Source organism: Astatotilapia calliptera, chromosome 9, assembly GCF_964374335.1.
Source record: "Astatotilapia calliptera chromosome 9, fAstCal68.1, whole genome shotgun sequence".
Lineage (NCBI taxonomy): Eukaryota > Metazoa > Chordata > Actinopteri > Cichliformes > Cichlidae > Astatotilapia > Astatotilapia calliptera.
In genome coordinates this window covers 31,076,505-31,101,052 of record NC_137430.1, presented here as the reverse complement: position 1 = coordinate 31,101,052, position 24,548 = coordinate 31,076,505, and the positions used below count along the sequence as shown (strand labels likewise).

The 24,548-nt window shown below is 40.7% G+C and overlaps 1 protein-coding gene across 2 annotated transcripts; it reads right to left on the bottom strand.

Annotated features, from left to right (window-relative positions):
- Nucleotides 1–1,972: 1,972 nt before the first annotated feature.
- cip2a (cellular inhibitor of PP2A) lies at nucleotides 1,973–21,008 on the bottom strand. Of its 2 annotated transcripts, none has more exons than XM_026180312.2 (22): nucleotides 20,850–21,008; nucleotides 20,526–20,658; nucleotides 20,160–20,307; nucleotides 15,487–15,599; nucleotides 14,830–14,924; nucleotides 14,624–14,720; nucleotides 14,267–14,389; nucleotides 13,718–13,863; nucleotides 13,567–13,642; nucleotides 9,832–10,053; nucleotides 9,528–9,690; nucleotides 8,665–8,812; nucleotides 6,900–6,999; nucleotides 6,658–6,776; nucleotides 6,386–6,566; nucleotides 5,096–5,170; nucleotides 4,760–4,870; nucleotides 4,110–4,306; nucleotides 3,521–3,634; nucleotides 3,355–3,437; nucleotides 2,905–3,044; nucleotides 1,973–2,333 (listed from the first exon to the last, which is right to left on the bottom strand). In XM_026180312.2, exons 2-22 carry the CDS (start codon nucleotides 20,625–20,627, stop codon nucleotides 2,187–2,189), a joined length of 2,700 nt encoding a protein of 899 aa, XP_026036097.2. In that variant the 5' UTR covers nucleotides 20,628–20,658; nucleotides 20,850–21,008; the 3' UTR covers nucleotides 1,973–2,186. The 2 variants fall into 2 exon arrangements, with proteins under 2 accessions (XP_026036097.2, XP_026036098.2); XM_026180313.2 differs by having other exon boundaries at nucleotides 20,526–20,647; nucleotides 20,850–20,983.
- Between the last annotated feature and the right edge of the window lie 3,540 nt (nucleotides 21,009–24,548).

Here is a 24,548-nt window from a genome sequence, read left to right as displayed (position 1 = left end):
AGAGTGACAAACAACAGCTGCAGACACACCGAGCAGAAAATAGAAAGCACAGAGCAGGCCTGAGCCGCCAGCTGCTGTCACCTCCACCCCGTACGGGAAACTGATAATAAACATGGAGTTTTAAATTATGAGATCTGAATAAGTTAAAAAAACAACAACAACACTCAGTTTGAGACACTTTTTTCACTCTTGGGTCTGTATGATGTCACAGACAGGCGATATTCAAACACCAATAAATATGAAAGCAGGTACAAATAAATCGATCATCCCTCTAATTTATATTTGGGCAGAAAAAAAAATCCTGATTCCTGTTTCTCCCTGCTGACCTGCTGGATTCAAAGCTCATACCATTACATCGTTAGTTACTATTATTCTAATGTTTTCACAGTAAGCTTTAAGCTGTGTTTGACTCTCATGGTTCAAGGTAACTTTATTTATACCCACAGGCAAGAAAAATGACAGCATTTGGCATCCCTTCAAAAACACACATACCTAATAAAAATATAAACCTCACTGTAGCACATGTATAGTAATTTAAACATTTCGAATCAAAAACAAAAACTGTCCCTGTTGCTGTCACTGAATTAAATAAGCACTAAGCTGTTTTTATAACGCTTTGTCCTGCATCCCGGAAACAGAAACCTCCGTCCTGAGGAAAGAAGCTGAAATTCAGCCCTTAGAGGATGGGAACCATTTTTAAGGACTGATAAAGCCATCCTCTGTACCTGCTTAGAGTACAGGGAGGCTAAACAAGACTGTTAGGGATGCACCGATGCCGATACTGTAAATTGTGTGTGTACTCATACTCGTAAAAGTTAACCGATACCATGAACCGATACCAACTTATTTCATTAATCAGAGGGTGGCTTGTCATTTCTGTTGTAGTTTTTTAGATTGGCCACTAGGGGGACATCCCGTGCTAAACAGGCACAGGGTTAGGCGAGTGAGACTGGTGACTCCAGATTAAAAAAAAGAGAGAAACTGGAGGCTGCTGTAGCTAGGCTAAACAAAATGTCAGCAGTGTGGACAGGAACAGCCAACTTTAACTCAGGTTTTGGAAAAGCGATGAAAAATGTCAAGAGAAAATCCACGGGCAGTTAAAATAACAGAGGCTCTGACTCATTTTATCGCTCTGGATGACCAGCCAATGCCGGTCGTGGAAAACATAGGATTGCATCGTCTTCTAAGCATCCTCGAGCTGCGATATGAAATTCCCAACCGCCCATACATCAGGGAGGTAATGGTGCCAAAACTTTCTGAAGAGGTAAAGACAAGCAGTGTGTGCGCGATGTCAGTCCTCGGTTTAACGGCACAGTGGACTGATGATCCACGCGCAGATGAGGAGTTCGTTCGTCAATGCCAAATACTTTCGTTCTTTTGTTTGTTTGTTTGTTTACAATATGGACACTGCAATAATTTAACAGTTTATTTTATTCGCAAATCTAATTTGTATTTATTTTATTCCAAACAGAAGTGTTTATTTATTATTCTGAAAGCTCGAGACTGTGCCAATAGTTCAGTGATATTTTGTAAAATTACAATGTGGAGACTGCAATAATTTAACAGAAGTGCTTATTTTTCACTTGAAATTTTTTTGTGGTCATTTTTAGATTTAATTTTTTTATCGGCAGAGAATATAATAAAACCTGTCTTCCAATTAATTGTATTATAGTATCGGTATCGTATCGGTTTGAAAAAACTGGTATCGTTGCATCCCTAAAGACTGCGGCTCACCTATCAGACGACTGGACCATCTCGCTATTTGATCTGTTGGGAAGCCAGATAATATTCTGTTCACAAGAATTATGAAAAAATACTGAACAAATCAGAAACATCTGCCTGAAAACATCCGTCAGCTCTATAAATATGTAAATGATAATTAAAAATGTATTTCAAAAAGCAGGCCGAGGCTACAGTTTATTTTAGTTACGTTTTTAAATATTTTTTAAAAGAGGAATTTACAAAAACGATCTAGGATGTACACACATATCTATCATTTATTTACCAAATAAAAACACAGACACAGAAAAACTGACATATTTTAAAATATAAGTTGTGTTTAATACAGTTCATTAAGTGTTTTCTATAAAAAGTTTCCTGAAGGTTTAAAGCTCAAGCTTATAGTCTTGAAAGTTGATGGGGATGTTTTTCAAATCAGATTTTCTCCGGTGCAGCTCGGTCGCTGCTCAGAGCGACAGGTTGACGTCGCTCTTCATCTTGCCGCTGCTGAGGCTGTGGATCATGGCGATCATCGCAGAGTGTTTGTTCAACTCGTCCTCCTTCTGCTTCAGCTTCGTCTCCAGCTGACTCTTCTGCAGCTCCAGAGACGACGCCTGGAAAACAGAAAATGTTCTACATCAAGAAACCAGCCTGGGTTTATCTCCTGTCTGCTGCCTGATCATCGACTTAAACTGTGACAAGCTTGGATTCGTCTGTGGACAGAAGCTTTGGGACAGGCTGCAGGAATCTGTTTTTGACTCCGTCTCACGCCTCGATGGTTACAAGCTCTTCAATTTTGGGATTTTTTTTTTAAAGATCTGAATCTAAAAGGCTGTTTTATTTTATTTTATTACGTTTATTAAGTTGTCAAAAAGGCGTTTCACTTTATGTGAATTTGGACATTTTGTTTTCCCTTTTTGGAGGATTTTAGTTTCTTTCTTTGTTCATTTTTCAAGCATCGTTTGTTTCTTATCAGCATCTCTTCACACACGTGAGAACAGAGAACGACTTTTCTGTCAATTGTCCATCAAATCACAGGTGCATGCATGAGCTAAAATTAAGGCATCAAATAAAAGAAAAAGAAGCCCAACAAAATACTTTACATGTTAAGGAAACAAAGGTATAGAAGCTGCAGGTGTAGCTTGGAGCAAACGTGTCGCGTTTGATCGGCACTCCTGTTGTTACCTTGATGCTGGCGTCCTTCCGGGCCTGCTCTGTTTTGTTGAGTTCTTTCCTTAAAACATCCACCGTCTCCTCCAGGTCTCTCCTCTCCTGCTCCTTTTCCTTCACCTTCTCCTCCTCAGCCCGGAGTTCAGCACGCAGACCTGACAGGAACAAAGCAAAGTGCTCCTGAGGATCATGGATAGGTTACAAATCCTTTAGGTTGTCTTTAATCTCAGCGCTGATAAAAACATGTCTTATAATCTTGACTTTATCAGTCAGAGGCGGTTTTAGACAAACATTTGCAGGCGACAATAAAAACGTTCCTCTAATAAACAAATAAAAGTTACACAGATTTTCTCACATCTCTGATGAATGAAGAGTCTTGGGATCAGATTTCAGGGGGGAAAGGTCCTTTCCCATATTTAGGATACACACATTTGTCTGTTACAGTGAAATTAACTGAAAACCAACCTGAGATTTCACCGTTTTTCTTCTGTAGATCTGAATTAAGCGATCTGATCTCCTCTTCTCTCTCCTGCAACAATGACACCGTCCTAACAAAGAGCAACGAGCGTCAGAAACCTCGTCTTCAGGTCAAAGGAAACAAGTGTCGCACGTGTGTGTGTGTGTGGCACACTTGTTTTGCTGCAGCTGGAGGGCTTCGTGGTTCTTCTTCAGGGTGTCCGTCTGTTTGGTGAGAGAAACGTGAGCCGCCTGCACCTCCTTCAGCAGCCGCTCCGTCTCATTGAACCTGCAGAGCAGAACTGTCACACATCTGCACGTCCCAATAAACCAGCCCAAAGTTTCATTTCCACAGCCTGAAATAAAGTCTTGTTATACACGTGTTATAAGATCATTTCTCTCAGGCGGAAACAAAGCAGGACAGTACTGGTTAAATCTGCAGCAGTGATCACAGATCAGGACTGTGGACTTTAAAAGTGAGAACTAAAAAAGGAACAGAAAAAAGAGACTTTGGTGGTTAAGAAGTCAAAACACGTTTGACCCCAGCGTCTGTAACTTCATCAAAACACAAAAAAGTGTTTTTCCTCTTCTTACTGGCGTTAAAAGGAAATAGTGCAGATTGAACTGTGTTGGCTCAGAGAGCGAAGTGTGAGGAGAAAAACCTTCACTGTTTAACTACAGCTGTTATTAAAAAAAAAAAAAAGAGCTCAAATAAACAAACAAATAAATAAATCCCACCATGGTTTCACCAAAGTGCCTCTGACCTGTTGAGCAGGGTGTTGTAGGCTCCTTTCAGGGCCTGGTGCTCCTCAGAGTCCCGCTGTAGCCTGGAGTTGTGCTGCAGCAGCTCCTCCATGTCAGCTCTGGAGCGCTCCACCTCCAGCACCTGGCCGCTCAGCTCCACCTTCAGCTCCTCGCGCCGCCGCTCGGCGTCCTTCAGCAGACCGCCCAGCTTACGAGCCTGCGGGCAGAACACGGGGCAAAATTAACATACAGGAAAAGTGGATTTTACTAAAAACAGCGAGGATCAGTGATTGAACTTCTAAGCAAAGATGAACTTTCCCATGGCTTGATTTAATTTAATGATTTTAGGAGGTGCTCACACTGACACTGCTTCACATTTAACATCAGAAAAGCATTTGGCACGGACAGCGTGACGCAGTGCATCTGCAAACTACAACCTGGGACTGCATTAAACATCGTAATTACACGTATTTATTCACTATTAATCTTCTAGCACAAAATGTGAGAAAAAACAGGAAAAACAAAGTTTAAATAGCTCGTTATGATGTTGTTGTTTTTTTTATGTCTTAACATCACAAAAAAGATAAAGCACATGATCCTCACATTTAAGAAGCTGGCACTGCAAACAGTGTATTATCAAAATCTAAAGGAAAGAATAAAAACATGTTACCTCAGCCTCAGCCTGAGCTCTCTGAAAGCGATACTGAGCGAGGAGACGGTCGGCCTGAGAAAGAGCCAGAGCCTTCGCCTCCAACAAGTCCTGCAGACGGCTCTCCTTAGACTGAGGAGACACACAGAAACCTTCATCAGATACAGAAATGCTAAAATCCAGATAAAGTCTGAATGCTCCTGCAGAGGCTTCAGTGTTACATCAACAAATAACTCTCAAGAAGTAAAAATCAGACTGTTAAAAACAAACTGCAAACATATGACAGATTTTTAAACTGCGTGGTTACTCGTCTGCAACATTACAGCAGTGTTCATTGCTTAGGCCTGATGTACTCACCGCGTACGCGCCCAGCTTCTGTTCATACACGTCGATGATCTCGGACACGTGCGAGTCTTTGACCTGCTCCTGCAGCTGCAAGCATCAGACAGACTTCAGTGGAAACGTCGACGGGAAGATTGAAAACATTTATGACACAGTTTTGTTTGTCTGGAAATGTTGCCGACACCGTTTCCAGGGGTTACACCAAATGTTCCCAAACTTTACGACCTTTAAACACTTTAAATAATAAAATATTTCTTTGTGAAACAGTTTTCGAGGCCCCGACGACTTTAAATTATCCAGGGAACAAAGAAAAGTGGAAAATAATATCAGAATCTAATATTTTAGTGTTTTTACTTCTGTGCATTATCTAATAAAACTGCACTGTGTGTGCACAGCCTGTAGCTACATTATAAAGTTTGATAAATCACGTTTGTTTCTGTAATTTAAGACGTTTCCTTTGTTAGCAGCAGTCCAAACAACGTTTTATTGTTTTGACCTACAAAAATCAAGCAAAAAACATTTTGGTCCTAAAATATTTCAAAGTAAAAGTTAAACATGGATGCAGGACACGCATGTGGTTGGGCGCCACGACATTTTAGAGAACCCATAATCTGCAGTACGCTCAAAAGGTGATTTTATTTAAATTATTTTTATTGTATCAATTGATTTTAATTTTGGACATTTAAACAACTTATGGTTTCCGGTAAAATGTGAATATTAAAATGAAAATAAATAAAATAAAAGCCTAAACAGGTCACTGCTACCCTGGTGGTGTTCTTGGATAATTTACATTACCTAATAGTTAATTTGAGGATGAAATTTAATTTGCATTTGTTAAAGTGCACCAAAAGATGGCGTCTTCCCCCTTTTGGTTGTGTTGATCTGACTGATCCTCATCATGTATGACTAATGAACGCAGGACTTCACGCTGTGAGCCACCGAGAGGCCACGATCCTTGACTAGCATCTGTAATCTAGTTTGTACATGTGTAGTCTGTAAAGCATGCTTCATCTGATGACAACAACAACAAACAAAGAAAGAGACTAACCAACCCAACCATCCCAGTTTCCAGGAGTCGATCTGAAGGCGTTTATTGTAAAACTTTTTCACCTTTTTTGGTCTTAAAACTTTAACAGCTTTAATAAAAATTAACCCGTAGAAGCAAATCACCTGAAGATCAAATCTGTTTGAATGAAAGAAGAAAATGCTTCATCTTGGTCTTATGTTCTGATCACAGCTGTTTGCCTCCACCATGGAAATGTTCACGTTTCAACAGTCACAGAGAAACACTCTTGCACACTCTACCTCCAGCCCAGTCTGAATCTTCTCCACCAGACTGTGGACACTTTTGCTGTGGACACTGGAAGAGTCCAGCGTGCTGGTGTTTGTCCTGAGAGGCGGGACTTCCTGCACTGCCACGCGCTTCACAGACAGCTCGGCCTCTCGCTGGCGATAAGCGTTGTTGGCGGCGATGCTTTCTCCCAGACTTGAGAAAAAACAAAGAAATGTTGTCCACGATTCACAGAACTATTAAATATTTCTGGATAAAAATGTGTAGTTTGGATCATGAGACTCACACGAACGAGGGGAAGTCTGGGAGGGGAGTGGCTTCAAACAGCAGAGAGAGCCCGGTCTGCACACTGTCTCTGTGGTGGGACGTGAGGGCCAGAGAGAGCGGCGTCACAATCCTCTGGTCCTGAGGGATAAAACAGAGAGAATAACAACTCGTTTCAACTGAACACAAAACCCTGCGTGCACTAAAAACATGCAGTCAGTGAGAATGTACGGAAGGTAAATAACGTCAGCCTGTATGTAATACCTGCAGCATCCTGTAGAAGCTGGTCTCCATGTCCTTCACATGCTGTCTCAGTTTGCTCATCAACTCCAGGGTCTTCAGCAGAGCTTCTGCACACACCTGACTGAAACCACACACACACACTTTAATATCTTAAAATACCTCAAAAGTAGTTAGAAAACTTTCATCAGCTAAATTAACTCAACATAATAACATAACATTATGTCTATGAGTTCTTTAATTCATCATGAAAAGCTGATTTAAGCTGTTTCAGGATCAGGGTGGCAGCTGACTTTTCAAACTTACATTTGTGCCTGAATGTTATTTGCAGCTCTGTGGGAAAGAAGCATTTTAAGGCCTTTCTAAGTATGTAAGTGGGCAAACGCCTTCGCTTAAATCCTGTTATCAATAGTAACAATACCAAGTATAGAGTGATCCATTTCACATGTGTCTGTTAAGTCACAGACACATCTATACTGGTGGTGTAAAGTGGCCCGTGTCAGTTGTTCTTTTGATGCACAGACTGCAGCTCTCTGAACGTCGTCTGTGCAGTCTGCACGCCAGCTGCAGAGGTCTGCAAGTGTGGTGTCCTTTTAAAAGGGCCTCATTACATTAGTTTCAGCGTTAAGTTTAATATGTTATTGTATGAAGGACAGTCTTGGGTCTGTAGACAGCCAATGACTCAATAAACACGCCCACCAAAGCCTCATCAGCTAAGTTATGATACCAAACTGTACCAGATTAACAAGCAGTAACACTGAGGATATTTCCTGTTTTTATATTTTCATTTGTTTTTCGAGTTCCTAAAATAGCTTAAACTTTTCTCAAAAGTCTTGTTTGTTATATTTTTACTTGAATGAACTCAAATGTTTTTTCATATGTAGTTTCAGTTTTTAGTCTAGTTTTAGTTAATTACATAGTGGATTGCTTAGCGGATGCCTCTGTAGAAGTGAAGTGAATGACTGTAGCAAGTCTGCACAGCTCTTTAAAAATAAAAATAAAAGTTGATACAGCATTTGGTGGATTGCTTTCCTTATCTGTTATGTAGATCAGCGCTGTGTCGCTCATGTTTACTCTTGCTTGTGGCTCTTTGTGTAATTGAGAATGGCCTCTTAAAGAAACAACAACAACAAACAGACGTTCTCCCAAAGCTTGTTGGGCATCATGTTAGCATTAGCCAGCTTATCCCAGCAGAGGATTCACCTGGGCTGCTGACATCTTTGGTTCAGCTCGTGGGCTGTGTTGATGGTTGGTTGGTGTTTTTCTCTACATATCAGAGCCAGTGGGTGAAGTTTCATAACAACCACCAACAGTGACCAATAAATGGAGCATGGCTGACTTGGCTCAGCACGGCTGTTTTAGGGGATTTTCTGAAATCGTTTCCCTCCATAATTACATTTGATTATCTCCACTGCACCTTTACTGACGAGGTTTGACACGTCAGTAAATATCAAAAAGATGCAGTTTGACAACACTAAGAATCATTTTCGGGTAGCTGCATGGGCAGAGACCACCCTCACTAACTTCTGATGCAAACACCTGAAAAATGGCAGAAACCACTCAGTTCAGAAAAGAGCTTCAAGTATTACTCATGGTAGACTTTCAAGGGGTAAAGAGTTAAAGATTTTTAGAGACAATGTGAGTACAAAGTACTGATCACATAAAGCAGTGCAGCTGTATTTTGCATTAATAATGCACGGTCTGGAAATCCCACTGCTTTTCTAGCATCTCTAAAAATCACTTGAACCCAGAAAAATCTGAGCAAAACATCGTCAGAGCTTTCACTCACCTGAGATCATCGTCAGAGCTGGGAAGCAGACAGCTGAGTGGATTGCTGCTATGACAACATGAGAGAAGAGCTTCAACCTGTGAGAGGCACAGCTGAGCGCTTATCTGACAGGACACCAAGGATCTGGTGGCATCCTCTGTGCACAGGAGTGGGAGAGTTAAGGCTTCGAAGGAATCAGACATGTGCAGTAGAGGTGGGAATCACCATACAACCCACGATACGATATTATCACAATATTTAACGCACGATACGATATTATTGCAATTTTTTAAAATATTTTGCGATATTCAGATTCTGTACATAAAGGTAAACTTTATCAATATTCATTTTATCTAATATCAAAGTCTCGCACTCAGTCTTTCTCTCATTTCAGTTTTATTGTTGACAAACTGAACGGTTTGTATTACAGTCTAGTCCAACTTAATTGAATGCAACAATCTGGTACAATTATAGCTATTTATGAAAACTATGCAGCCCATTCAGCAACTGAAGAATTTGAAAGTAAATTAAAACAAAATATAATTTTACATTAAATAAAGTTTTAAACTTAATTAAAATAAAACATGGCTTAAATTAAAATAAGCAAACTGTCATGTTTATTGCTGCAATAAAAAAAGTTAAACACATTTGGACAGTGAAGGAATGTCAGGATTCTTGCTCAGAAAAAGGATCAACATGAAGTCAGATCATGTTCCAGTCCACGAAAACTTTTTTTGTAACAAAATATCGATTTCTGCTGTCCCTGTATCGATACATTATTAGCAAACAAAATATCACGATACTACCCAGTATCGATTTTTTCCCCCACCCCTAATGTGCAGATACAGACAGACTGCAGGGCGGCAGGGTCACGAGAAGGATATTTAGCAGCAGGCTGGTGACGTAGCTGATGCGGAGACAGTGTTTTCTCAGGTGAGCATCTCCCTGTGAGAGATTGAGGCCCTTCAGCAGCCCTAACAGTGTCGGAAGCAACATTTCCACAAAGCTCAGTGTAGAATCAGGCATACTCTCTGCTCCCAGTGTCTCCTGGATGGAGAGGACAGGAAGAGAAGTGGGTGGACAGCTAACAAATTTTATTTTAATCATGACTACAGCTTCCAGGTAATCAGAAGAAAAGGTTCTGCCACTGTCAGACCACTCCCCTGTATCCCAGTGGGGCTACCTTACCTCCAGTAGCTCGCTCAATAGCTGCAGGACCTGCAGAGAGCAAGATTCGCCACCCTCCACGGGCGAGCTCAGCCACTGCACCAGTGCCAGCCCACACTGCGCCTTGCGTCCACCGTCCCGTCCTGCGGCTCTGAGTTTAGGTCCCGCCGGTTTGAAAACCACCTCGCACAGGAGCGAGCGCAGACCTGAGACACTGCACATGGCAAGGAGAAGCTCCAACACCTGCGAAGCACACACGTAACACACATCAAGATGAAGGTTTGTAGCAGCTGAGCATGGCTTACAAAGGCTTTCCTTCCCCTTTATCCAAAAATAGGCTGCAGAAAAAGGCAAGTGTGCAATCATGCAGTAAAACTCAAGGTGGGCCGATAATGCTTTTCCATTTTCTGTCTTATATGTTAGAATGGATGCTGATTAAGAGTAGGAACAGTCTGATCATATTCACAGTAGACAGCAGAAGCATCTTCATGCATCTGCTTACAATCTTTAGATAAACTTCAGAGAACAAAACACCCAAATTTCAACATAACCTGTGAGTAATACGAGCAGCAGCTTCAAGCTTATAATAATCACAGAATTGACTAAAAATCGAATAAAACTGCAACAAACATCTGATACTTTTCTCAGTTTTGTACCACTGAAACTTGAATATCTATTTATTTATTGATAAATTGTGAACAGACGAATCTATATATAACAAAATTTTTGCAACATTATTATCATTATTAATAATATTATTATGGCACATTTGTATATTTATGTTAGTATGTATATAAAAAGTATCTATTTAAAAAAATCTGTTGCCGTTGCTTTTGTGACACATGTCACGTTACACATTGTCACAGGTTTCACTCCTGATATTTTAACCCAAACCATGATGAGTTCCTAAACCTGCATTATTAGTTCCTGAGCATCATGGAAAAGGTAGCGAAAGCAAAACATGAAAGATGAAAGCAAAACTGAACAAGTTCGGTCTTGTGATATAAAACCATCGACCAAATAATAACCAACAAATGTCCAACAGCTTTTCAGCTGAGATCACAAAAAAAAGGTTTGCAAACCAGCTATGAACCAGTTAAACAACATAATTGTATTGCTTGTTAATATTAAAACTATTAACTACAGTTTTTACAGCGTTTCATTCTTCAATTCAAACATCAAAGGTAAAGTGCAACCAAAATGCCGTGAAGCCCCTGCCCTGCTTCCTCTTGCGCTCGCGGTTTTTGATATTTTACAGCATCACGTTTTCATTTCAAGGAAACACACTGAGTGACTTTAAAATCAACAGTTTCCTAAATTTAAAAATCAATTTCAGTTTCTGTTTAAACTCCTGAACAAATGTAAGAAAACCTCTAGATCTGACAATTAAAATCGAAATTCAAGTTGAATCCTTTCGGGTTTTGGGACGTTTTATTGTTTCTTTTTAGTTCAGTTTAGTTCCAGTTTTTGATAGAAGATTTTTATCATTTCAGTTTAGTTTTTCAGTTTAAGAAAGTATGAGGTCATTTCTGCTTCTGTTCTTCCAGAATAACTAAAAATGAACTCATCATGACATTTAATGTATTGCACAGTCTCTTTATAAGGCAGCAGTTGATAAAAACGCTGACAGCTGCAGAATCGTTCAACTCAAACGTAACCACTTAAACCTGCACGCACAAATAATGAGAGAACAGGCTGTTACAAAAAAGCAACATTAACATTTTTAAAGACTAAATATTCCTTGCATTTATTTCCTGGTTTGTCGGCAGCAGCTCCTGAAAGCGTTGTTTCACTGTCATCAGTTAATAGGAGACACCGGTTTATCAGAAACGCTGCTGTCCAGTTATAAGAGGAAGAAAAAACATGTGAGTCTGTGTGAGAATAGCTTTCTTTAACTGCTGCACAACAAAACAAAACAACAACAGCAAAACCACACAGCAACACGTTTGGACCATCTGTACGCACGCTCAGTAATCCAGAGTGAGACTCCTTTCAGCTCTTGTGCTCACCAAGGACATTTCTGTCCGTTTGACTTCAGTTATTCATTTTGAGTTAACACAGATATTTATGTTAGAATTTCAACACCAGGTCCCAAAATAAGCTGTGAAACCAAACACTAAACAGCTCCACTGAAGCACATTACAGCCTCTCTGCAGTGCTGAAACAGCAGCTCTCCCTCTGTGACCCTCAGCGTTCGCTGGATCGATCGTTCTTCTGGTCAAACCTCAAAGGTCTTCAATGTCAGCCAAGTCTAGAACTTTGAAACTGTGATTCGTACAAGTGTGGTGTGTGTTGTCAAATTGATAACAATCGATTAAGTAACAGGATATGAAATACTTCTGTCTTATTAACGAGCAGTAAGAAATATTTAAAATAATTATTTGTCTAAAAACAAAAAAACATTTGTATTTACCTCAGAAATTCATTTTATTGTTTTATATGTTTTTAAATATATTAATTTTATGTGTTAAAGTGCAGAAATGAGTGAGTTTGTGTCTGTAAGCCTTGAAAGGAGAATGTGGTTCAGTGGCTGCACTGAACAGACGTGAGCATATCCTGAAGTTGCTCCGTGATTTGATGCAAAGCTTTTGTGCTGCTTGAAGACGCCGTGATGGTGCAGACGTTAACAATAATTCGCTGATGTTCAGACAGACGTCTCAGAGCCATAAAGACAAAACTAAGACTAAAGTACAGCTTTCTATCCCTCAGCCATGCTGAACGCGCTCCTCTTGTTGTCATTTGCATCAAAGCAGGTGAAACGGATCCACCCAGGCTTCTGCTTCTTACCTGGACATGCTCATATCCCTGAAGTTTAACTGAGTGCTACCTTTTGTTTGAGCAGGACTTGCTTGTTTGCCTTCATGTGCATATGAACTTGAGTGACAGCCCATTCTTCATTCATAGGGTCGGCCTTCTATCAGGTTGAGGTCAGGACTCTGTGCAGGCCAGTCGAATTCCTGCACATCAAACTCACTCATCTATGTCTTTGTGGACCTTGTGTTGTTTCTGGTGCACAGCCATGTTGGAACACGGAGAGATGATCTCCAAAATGTTCCCACAAAGTTGTGACCATGAAATTGTCCAAAATGTTTTGGTATCCTTGAGCTGCTTTCAGTGGAACGACGAGCCTGAGCACAACTCCAGAAAAACAACCCCACACCATAATCCCCCCTCCACCAACGTCTCTCCAGAGAACACATCTGCCCACTCTAGAGTCCAGTGGCGCCGTGCTTTACATCACTGCATTTTAAGCTTTGCGTTGCGCTTGGTGATGTAAGGCTTGGACGCAGCTGCTCAGCCATGGAAGCCCAATCCATGAGGCTCTCTATGCGCTGCCTCTGAGCTAATCTGAAGACCAGGTGAAATTTGGAGGTCTGTAGTGATCTCTGTGCACTGCTCCTCAGCATACGCTGACCCCGCCCTGTGATTTTACATGGCCTACCACTTTGTGGCTGAGTTGCTGTCACTCCCAATCGCTTCCACTTTGTGATAATACCACTAACAGCTGACTGTGGAATATTTAGTAGCGAGGAAGTCACATGGCTGGGCTTGTTGCACAGTTTGCACCTCATCACGGACCGCACTGGAATTTACTGTCTAAGAGCGACCCACTTTGTTGCCACAAGAAGGTCAGTGTTGACGTCAGCGGCATCACGTCTGATGCAAACTGTGTCACACGTGATGGTTTCAGGAAATACTGGGAACTTACAGAGTTAAGCACAGCTGGTGTGGGTTATCATATTTGTCGTCTCTCACCTTGGCTGCAGGGTCCGGGTCTTTCGAATGCAGCAGTCCTAACACTTGAGACACACATGCCGAGAAGTGGGGATACCTGGAAATGGACAAAGGCTTTCAGCGGAGTTTTAAAGCAGCTGTTCAGGAAAAGAGCTGTGAATTATCTGCATACCTTGTTAGGTAATCAGCTATTTTGGGGTTCTTTAACAAATCAACCAAAAGGTCGACTGAGTATTTTCTCGTCAGAGTACCATCACCGTTCACGATGATGTTGAACACAAGCTGGAACGTTTGATGGATGTTCTTTGCATCAAAGAGCTACGAGGAAATCCCAGAGATTAGAGACAGGATATTATGTGAATCAGCATGAATGTTGTTTACTGTTCAACAGATAAAAACGAGAAGAGAAAATAGGAACAAAGTAAAAAAGGAACAATTGTTTCTGCTGTTAAGAAAAAAAAATCAAGTCATGGCAGAGACCTGCAGAAGTCTTGAGTCTCATTTGATGACATTTTGTCAGATTGGCTTGTAATTTTTTATAAAAAGTGTTTTTTGAGCAAAAGTTCTCCAGGTTTTTTTGGAGTTCTTTCAAAGTTTTCTGATTTTTGGACATTAGCTGCTTTTTCACTCTTTAGTCCAGTCTGTGAACATTTACAGAAAGATTTCTTTGTTTCGTCTTTAGACACTTTGTTAAGCGCAGATCCCAGCAGAGTTCACCTACCTTCTCTCCAACCTTCTCATTCAGGCTGAGGCTGGCCAGTATAGACAACGTGAAGACCACCACAGTCAGGCTGTTGTGCGCCAGAAAGTTGATCAGTGTGCGATAAAACTGCTTCACGTTGTCCTACAAAACAACATAACCAGTTTCACTCCTACTGGTCACCAACAATAAATGCATGTGGCCCAAAAAACTGAATAGTGCATCTCAAAAACATTAGAGTATCCTATTATTGTATTGTGAAATATTTAAAGGCCTTTTTTGGTTTAATTTTGATGATTGCGGTTTACAGCTCATGAATTTCTCGGGCCTCCAATTCTTAGAACTCTTCCTCTTGTATGTGAATCAGCAGAAACTCACCAGAGACTTGATGTAGATCTGCACGGAGATGTTGTCGCGACAGAGATTGGCCAAGAGGCCGAGACATGACATGACAACGTCTTCATTTTGAGATTGGCTGTGATGAAAGACCGTCGGTAATCTCGTTAATTGAAACATAATGAATCAAAACATAAAGAGCAGTAATTCAGTATAACATAAAGGCAGAGATGAGATGTGTTTCTCACATGTTGGTCATGAGAAAAGTGATGAGCTCGTGGATGCAGCTGGCGGACTGGAAGATGCGAGTGTTGTAGGTCAGCTTCTGCAGCACCTGGAGGCACTGAAATACAGAGCAACACGACACAGACAGTTTTAGAGAAAGACTCAAAGCTAAAAGGTAAAAGTCTGTCGAGTAGATAGTACAGTCATAAATCTGCTTCAGGTAATTACTACATCTATATTAATAAAGATTTGGTTTGACCACTATTGGAATAGTTTTGGGTTTGTCTGCACAGGCAGAAACTACCCTCACGAGCTCCTGGTGCACACACAGTTTGTTCTGCTCAGTACAGGAAAGGGCTTCAGCGCTTAGTCCTTGTATGCCTTCAAGGGGTAAAGAGTTTCTTGTAAAACACAATTCTCAATTTTACATTTTGCTCATGAAATATGCTTTAACTTGTATAAATGTCAAGGACACCAAGAGCAGAAGCACCACGGCACTTTCTTTCTGTCTTTCTTTCTGTCACTGTGAACTGGCAGAGACATTTGTGCTCGCACAAGCTGACGGTAATGTTTAGAAGACTTCAGGGCTTCAGTTTGTGTGAAAACAGCTACGACGTTTCCTGTAATTGCTTGAGTCTCACCCCCAGCTAGCAGCACACCGACTGTATTGATGGGCTTACCTGCAGCACCAGAGCCTCCCCAGGTGTGTTGCTGTGACAGTGTATGACAGCAGCCAGGGTGCTGGTGAGGTTGTAGCTGCTGTGCAAAATCTCCCGGCTCTGATCGTCGCAGGCTGTGAGGAATGAGTGTTTATGAAGTCGTTAGCATTTAGATTTTCTGTCTCAGAAATCATAAACATCCTTTTTTTATTATTATTCTTACTACACTATACATTCTGTTTACTATTCTCTGCTTACTGATGCAGCAGTTTCCTGACCCAATACGATAGGATTCTTTGGGAGACAATAATAAACCTAACTGACCAACTGGCCTCTGATTATTTATGCATTCAAAGGTTAGCTTCCAGCACACTGTGAAAAGTTCGGCACACAAACAAATAGTTTGCTGTTATTATCGGAATTTTGTAAAAACAGTGGAAATCCACATACTGCACATATATTTGAGGCAGACATGATTTTACTCAGAACCGTAGGAGGGCAGCCATACTTAGTGCTGTAAGGAGATGAGCTGAAAGAGGGCCTGACATTGAGAAAAGACGGTGAAACCTCAGAGGACATACCAGGGTCTGAGAAGCCTGTGCAGGAGTATATATATATGTATAAGCTACACGTAGAACACCAGGCTGTGAACCATCCTTCTATGGTCTTAGCAGATTAAGGGAGACTTGTTGAACTATCTTTAAGAGAGGTCTCACTTTTCAGAGGGATTTATTCTTTCCCCCTTACCACAGACCATTTCTTAATTTGGACTCCCTTATATCGAAGAATCTGTCTGAACTGACTGAACTGGATAAAACCAGGGATGAGAACATCTGGATCCTAGATTACTGATTACCTGACAAGGTTCTTATTTCCCTTCTAGGAATCATAATACTTAAACTTCAAAGCCCCAGATTACACATTGTCCATGCTCAGGCTTCTCAAAACATTCCTGTTCTAATGTCCGGTCTTACAGCACTAGGTCTGACTCCCCTCCCCTCTGCCTGCAGTATGGACATGAGTTAAACATGTGAGGTAGTAAGAACACTGTAGTAAAGGGCAATGAATGAAAGTTTTGGTTTTGAATTAGAAAAAATTACTGTAGATTTCTGAAATCCTGAAATCAAAGTTAAGACTTGTTTTAATTTTGAAAAAACAAAACAAAAACACACACACACACACACACACACACACACACACATTTTCAAGCCAGTGGCACCATGTATTTCTATATATTATGCCTGTATAATCAACAATTGTCAAGTATTGTTTGGCTCCATAAAATAACACTGCATCGCAGAAATACTTTGAAAGCGCGGAACAACAATATTTTATATAAAGCCGGAGATTTGATGTGTGAGCTCGAACCTGTAACAGTCTTTGTGGCAGTGAAAAACTCACTTTGTATGATGTCCACACAGCTGTAAACAAAGTTACTGATGCTTTAGATTTTCTCATGACTTCTTCCACATTAGTTCTCTTTGAATTTGATTTCCACTCAGTTTAATTTCAGTTCCAGATTTGCTCGTTTGAGTTTAGTTTTCAGTTTTAGTGTTTGGACTAAGGAGCTTGGAAAGAAAAGCGTCTGGACTTCTTTAAGTTGCTTGAAGACGTTTCACCTCTCATCTGAGAAGCTTGAGATCCCTTCCCAGACGCCTTAATGCCCACTCACACCCTTTGCCATCTGACCTCAGGAAACCACATGATAGGGTGGGACCAGGTTTCACAATGAGCTCACCCAAAACCTTGGCTGATTGTGACCTACATCCGTTTTCACACCTTGGCTCATGTGATTAGGTAAAGCATCATTAGGGGGTCATTTTGTCCCTCTCGGGGGGGTTACTCCCACAGTGCTTAAATCTGGGACTCTCCACCATTTGACCCTAGAACTGAAGAAGCTTCTTGGATGAGAGGTGAAACGTCTTCAAGCAACTTAAAGAACGCTTTTATTTCCAAGCTCCTTAGACTACGATGACCTGGATGACTGAGAACCTTCACAGACTTAGTGTTTGGACCAGTTATACTATGAAAGGTTCTTGTCAACAGCTCAGGGAGGCATTGTAATCGCATGTGAAGTGCAGTTTTTTATGCAGAAGAGCATATCGGTCACAGGTGTGCACATTTGACTTGTTTTTAAGGTTATTTCACCACAGCGGTAAATTTAAATTGCTCGGCTATAACACAGGAAAAGTAATAAAACTTCAGACTGAATTAAAGAACAAAGTCATCTGTGTGCCCATCTTCATTAGTTCCTACATGGTGCTTACATTTTCTCCTCTCTTTTTTTATTCTTCCCTGTATGATAGGTCACCCCTCTGACTGCGATGCCATCCCTCTGCCTCATTATCTGGTGAATTTTGAATTGTCCCTCTATTCTAGCATTAACCTCAAGAGTTACACATATATCTGACGACTCAGGTGGAGGTAGGACTCATCCAGAGTAGCGCTGTTTTATTCCAAACTATTCAACCACATAGGAATCTTTGACAGTGTCAATGTGCAAAGAACACAAGATGTTATTTACACTCTGATCCTAACCCGTCCCTGTGCTGAAGTTACACATTACTGTGTCACATGCATAAATCGACACACTGATCTTTTTTCTTTATGTCATGTAATGATTGGTATTTCAAGGTAAAAAAAAAAAAAAATGCACACACACATGCCATATGTCTTCAGAGAAGTTGAGATCTGATGGCAAATGCCCTGTATTTGTATAGCGCTTTACTAGTCCCTAAGGACCCCAAAGTAGGGCTGGGCCCTATCATACCGTTCACGGTGATACCGGTGTAATGTTGGGCAATGATAAGAGAATGAAATATGGCGATAGAATATGGGTAAAACGCGCGTGCGCAGTGCCTTTGTTTACATACGCACATGGTGGCTACGCAGAATGAGAAGAGCGAAAGCAGATCGTTGAATGAAACAGATGAACCAGAACTGGTTTGTAAAAATTCTGCAACTTCAGTGGTGTGGAACTGGTTTAGCTTTCGTCCGTCAGATACACAACAAAGCACTATTTGTGGTAGAGCATGCTAGCGGGCCGCCGTTATTACCGTGTTGTTTGGAATATACGGCACACTTAAAATCAATCCTTTGATTTTTCTGAAAGTTGACAGAGCCCCTTATAATCCCGTGTGCCTTATGTATGAACTCTGGTTGTGTTTACTGACCTCGAAACGATTTTATGTGCACGGCGCTCAAAAATCTGTCACATGTTTTAGTACAACTTTGCTAAGCTACGAAGCCGCACCGCTTGATGGATTGTCGGAGCATCACGGCTATCGTGGGCAGGAGCCTCGCGGAGTGATACGTACTGTGCTTCAACATAGTGTTACGGTACTGCGTGTGTTTAACCTCTTTTTAAGTTTTGTGGATATTCTACATGGTTATGCTGAGGATATGTCGGCCAGTTTCCACTGGAAACGCCTTTTGGCTAAACTGTCAGCAAAGAATTTGCATTTGCACTGTTACATTTTTATATAACTTTAATGCACATAAAAAACAGCTGCTTGTTTAAGTGCAAATACATTGATGGTTTGGTTTTTTCCCCCACTAATAAAGTTGGGGAGTTGTAAAGCATTTTGTCTAGTGTCAATTATATCGTCAGTTATATCGTTATCGCAAATTTTCAAATGTACATCGTGATAATTTTGGTCATATCGCCCTGCTCTACCCCAAAGCGCTTTACACATTCAGTCATCCACCCAGTCACACACACATTCACACACTGGTCATGGCAAGCTACATTGTAGCCACAGCCGCCCTGGGCGCACTGACAGAGGCGATGGCAATTACTTTGTGTTCTTCTGCACATTGTACAGATCAGCTGTTACACACAGATGTATACGGTGGGACAGTTTGTGGTAATACAGCTGTCTTCAAGATAAATCCTCCGCTCCACCCAAGTCTCAGACCTCAGGACCTTATAACAGTCCCTAACGAATTCTATCAGATAAGTTCAACCTTATAGAAAAATATATTGATTGTTCTTCAACCTCCTCTCATTTGTCACACCGTTTTCAGAGAGGGACATGTGTAAAACCTGCGTGTTCACTATATTACTTTTGTTATAGCATCCCTGGCTTCAACAGACTCCCTCATCGGGTGTGCTCATTTCTGAGCCACTAATCTGTGATGCTCTTTGCAGATAATTATTGAAATGAACTGAATGCAAGAAATTAGTACACCATTAGTAGATCACCTAAAGAATTTTCCGCTCCCATGGGATTGTTTTGTAAAACCACTGTCACATTAATCTGCCCGGCAGCTTTCAGTCACAAAACTGACACGGTGCCTCTTTGGTAAACCCCGCCAGCAGCTTTGTGATGCCTAAAGAAGTCTTTACAACACTTTCATAATGACAACCGATACAGATTAAGTTGTCTGTGAATTTTTTAAATACTTTTGCTCTGGCAACTACTCCTCTGCTTACAATATAAACGCAATAGTTTATGCCATTTAGATAAAACTACATCCCTATGACATGATTGCAAAGGCCCCTAATGCTTGTTGGGTTGACAGAAGCAATCACATAAAGACTCAAATCTGGGACTTTTCTGGAATTTCACATTTCTGTGAAAAAACAAAGTTTTAGTTAACTAATAAACTTGAATTCAAAATGCCAGAGCACTCAGGTGATGGTCCATTACTGGTGCTGAAGTGTGTATAAAGTATGAAGAGGTCTTCCGTACCTAGCTGTGACAGCAGGGAGATGATGGAGCTCGTCAGGGTGGGGCTGGTGCTTGGGTTTCCAGCCAGCTCTACCAGCCCACTCACACACTCGCTGGGCAGAACCTGAGCTGAGGACAGCAGCTGCTCGCACTTTAGGCCCGAGAGCTTCTGCAAACACACGGCATGTACGTAAACTACACAGGGATACGATACACATATCCCCAACAGCATTTTGAGTTGTAATCACAGGCCAAATTATTGCACAGCAAACCCCTACTTTGTATATTCTACTCCCAAACCACTGCTTGCCTCACGTGGTGCCTCATAAAGCCACTCAGGTGTTATTCTCCAGTTTGACGGATGTATAAACTGAACAGTTAGCTCACCTCCACCTGTTTTTGTAGCTGCGCTGCGTGCTGCGCTGTCCTGCTGTCTCTGTACTGCTGTATAGCCAGCAGCAGAGACTTCAGACAGGTCGTCACGTCCATCTTGTACAACAAAAACTGCACTGTAAGGAGACTTTGTCAAAGAGAGAGACAAGAGAGAAACAACCAATGTCCGTGTTAACACTAGCTAGCCAGCTTATCTTTCATTGTAATGACAACAGAAAATAAACTAATCATAAAAGCCTGAAACTGTGACTCGTTTATTCAAAACATAAGATTAAATTACGATAAATATGATAAATGTCAATTCGATAAATAATATACCTGCGGTGCCTTTTCTTTTTTCAGAGAAACATCAACAACCGGCAACACATCGACAGCTTCCTCCCGCTTCAACTTCGAACGGGAAGGGATCGTACCATGTACGAGAAAGGGGGAGACAATAAATGAAATCAATATTAACGACATTATAATTGATTATTTGGTGCCATATTTACACAATTTTTAAAAATGAACAAGGGTTTTAAGAGCCAGATTGAAACAATGCTTAGGAATTTAATGGTAATGGCTTAAAATAGATTAAGCTGTTGAAAATGCACACCCTTATTACAGGGACGAGACCATGTGAGAATACACGTAACAAGAGGGGGCGGAGCAACAATTACCCGTAGTAGTTCAACAGTGAAAAGTGAATTAAATTAAATTAAATTATTACATTTATTTAAATGTAATAAATTTACATTGAAACATGACTTTCAGAAAATTTTATTTTATTGAATTACTTATCAACAAATGTAATTGATTTTTACACACAAACCCCTGTAAGGTTTACTCTAAAAGAAATAACAGCAAACTGTTTCTTCCACAGTATACTTTTCACCAAAAAATAGAAACCAAAACAGTGTGTGTGTGTGTGTGTGGGGGGGGGGGGGGGGGGGGGTCATCAATTTATTGAATCGTCATACAAGAAAATACAGCATATTTTCCTGTCCTGATGTATACCCTTGTTAGAATAGCAACAAGAGTATACATCAGTTTTTTATATAACCACCTGTTTTCTTCAACGTGGTCTGAACTTTCTTAGGCAACCATTCTCATCATTTCTTTCAGTAGTCTTCAGTAGGATCAGGGTCTGGAGAGGCCAATCCACGACTGATAGTGCTCCAATGTGTTTTCTATCCAGGAATGCTTTAACTGCATTGGCTGCAGTGTGTATGGGTTCATCATTGTGCTGAAAATGCCTCAAAACCAGTCTGTATTTTTCTATTTCCACAATTCCATTAATTTTGAAAAGATCAACATCCCTGGCTGAAATGCATCCCCAAACCACAACAGAGCCTCCACCGTGTTTTACAGAAAGCTGTGGAAATTAATTATTGTAACTCTCTCCTCCTGAATCCTCCTCCTCCTAAATCTGGATTCAGCACTCCACGACACCGTCTGTCACTGATGTTTCAGTCCAGTTCTTGTAGTATTTGTCATATCTCATCATTTGCTTCCTGTTTCCCTTCACCATACTCCTGGGTCTTCCAGTTTGATCATCATACACCAATGTGGCTTAATAAACAAACAAACAAAAAAAAACATTAATCTGAAAACGATAAAGATAAGTGGTAAAGTAGCCACTGAAATAAAAACAAAAGAAAAGCTGAAAGACCTTCAGAGACCCTACCTACTGCTCAGACCGCTTTAAAAAATTACATTTGCATTTGCCTGGTTTCTTAGAAGCAGGCAAATAAATGATGCATGTTGTGTTATCATAATATGAGTCATTTAGTTAAACATACCAATTACAACACATCACTTTAGTCTGGAAAGGAGCTCAAGAACTGTGACCAAATTCCACAGAAAGAAAGAAAAAATAATAATAAATGACATGAACATAACAAGGTAAACATAAGGAAACATAAATAATGTCTCAAGGGTGATGTGACTAGCCGAAAGAGGATATCGAGCACTGAGGTTTCTTGTTGCCATATATAGGTTGCATGTTGTTTTTAGGACACATGCAGACGAAAAGAAGACTGCAAAATGCAGCACTTTGCATCCATCCACATGATGATGCATGTGCAGCTGACCTCAGCAGCCCATGCAAACACTATGAAGTCTAACAAATTAAAGAACACAAGAGAAGCTGCAGTGACTTTGATCAAATTAATTGAATTCTCTGCAGACTGCAGACAATGGTGGGTGGATGTGTGTGGTGTGCGCATCTTTTTGATTCAGTGTCTGAGTGTGGAAACTGTGGTTAGACCCTGCTGATGGTCTTAGGGGCCCATCACTGCTTTCTGCCGCGCTCTGTTCTTCTTATGTGTCTTTGGCGTTTTCCTGTCTGCAGGTTTTATTTTGAAAAAAGAAAAAAAAAGACTGCATGTATTTAAACGGATGATGATGTTCAATAAAAAAGAAATTGCGCCCAGTGATGAAACCCCAGCTGATCTCAGGCACAGCGGGCATTGTGTTTAACAAAGGTCAGTGAGGAACAGAAGCAGTTCGTGCTGAAAGGGTGTGAAAACAAACACAGGATGTGCAACTGCGTTTTGCCCGTGCCGACAACGAGGGTTAAGCCCTTCACTTTTCAGAGTTCAGAGTTTGAAGAAAGAAGCGCGTTTTGCACAAATGATAGACAATCACCGAATTACAGGCTCCTTTAAGACTGAAATTTAATGGCGTGTAACAGCAATGAGCAAACACAAAGGGTGAGGAAGTAAAATAGACAGATATGCAGATTAGGCGATTGCCTCCTCATTATAATCACATTATTTAAAACTCGTTTAATTTTAAAAAGGTTCCATAGCTTAAAAAAGAACTGCCACGTACAAAGGACAGCAGAGTTTTCCTCTGTGCTAAAAATAACTAAAATCATAGAAGCGATAACTCTGCTTGCGTGAGGGGAAAAAACCTGCGTGTAAATGTAAATCTTGTTTGAGATACGTAGCTGCAGAGATGTGAATCGTCATATTTCAGATTTTCACACATTAGCACCCAAAAATGTAACCAGCAAGTGCTGTGAAGTGAAAGGAGGGTTCACACCAACATTTCTTCTGCTTTGAAGCTCAAAAGGTTTCAGAAACAGAGGAAAGTAAGATCGAGATCAACCCTTTGTGTAGTGTTCCTGTGATTCTCACTCCCAAACAATACACACTGTGTAGATGGTTATGTGATGGCTAGATGTTAGAGCACATTCATGAACAGAAGTGTGATCAATTTAATAAAAGAAAAAATAACCATAACCAAGATATGAGGGGAAATCTTGGACAAATACAAGCAGACTGGAGCAGCCAGCGTTCAAAACACCGACGTTCAAGGTAACAGAAGGTTCCCGAGCCACATCCACCCAGCTGGTTTCTGTGTTTCTTGTGTATTTGTGTACACTGTGACTTCATGGCTGTCTTGGGCTCCAGCTCTTGTTTTGGTGTCTCATTAATTTGATTTAATGTCCTGCTTAGTGATAACATCACTCTTGGCCTCCCTGCACTGGCTTCTAATTGAATTTAGGATTCATTTTAAAGTTCTTTTGTTGGTTTTTAAATCTTTAAATGGCGCCTGCGTATCTGTCTGATTTGCTGAAGCCCTATGTCCCCACTCGTTCGCTCCGGTCAGCTGAGCAGCTGTTGCTCTCAGTCCCCAAATCACGGCTGAAACTGAGAGGAGACCGAGCGTTCTCTATCGTGGCTCCTAAGCTTTGGAATAATCTTCCTCTTCACATTAGGCGATCGACATCAGTGCTGGTTTTTAAATCCAGATTGAAAACACATTTTTATTCACTGGCTTTTGACTCAGTGGTTGACTGACTTGTATTTACTTGTATTTTATTGTTTTTCGCTATGTTTATTATTTTATCGTATTTATTATTCTTATGGTATCTATTATGTTTCTATTGTTCAGCAGTTTGGTCAGCCTTGTGTGTTTTTAAAGTGCTATATAAATAAACAATGATGATGATGATGAACACAGTAACGTGTGTTGGGTTGCTCTGTCTTCAGACTCACTGTCAGACTGATTAGACAGTGAGTCTGAAGG

What these genes read in the sequence shown, in the direction of transcription:
- cip2a (XM_026180312.2), bottom strand. Translation starts at nt 20,627, where the DNA reads ATGGACGTGACGACCTGTCTGAAGTCTCTGCTGCTGGCTATACAGCAG. An exon ending in TACAACACCCTGCTCAACAG is followed by an intron (nt 3,635 to 4,109) that starts GTCAGAGGCACT and finishes TCTGCTCTGCAG; the next exon opens with GTTCAATGAGACGGAGCGGC. An exon ending in GGAAGGACGCCAGCATCAAG is followed by an intron (nt 2,334 to 2,904) that starts GTAACAACAGGA and finishes TCTGTTTTCCAG; the next exon opens with GCGTCGTCTCTGGAGCTGCA.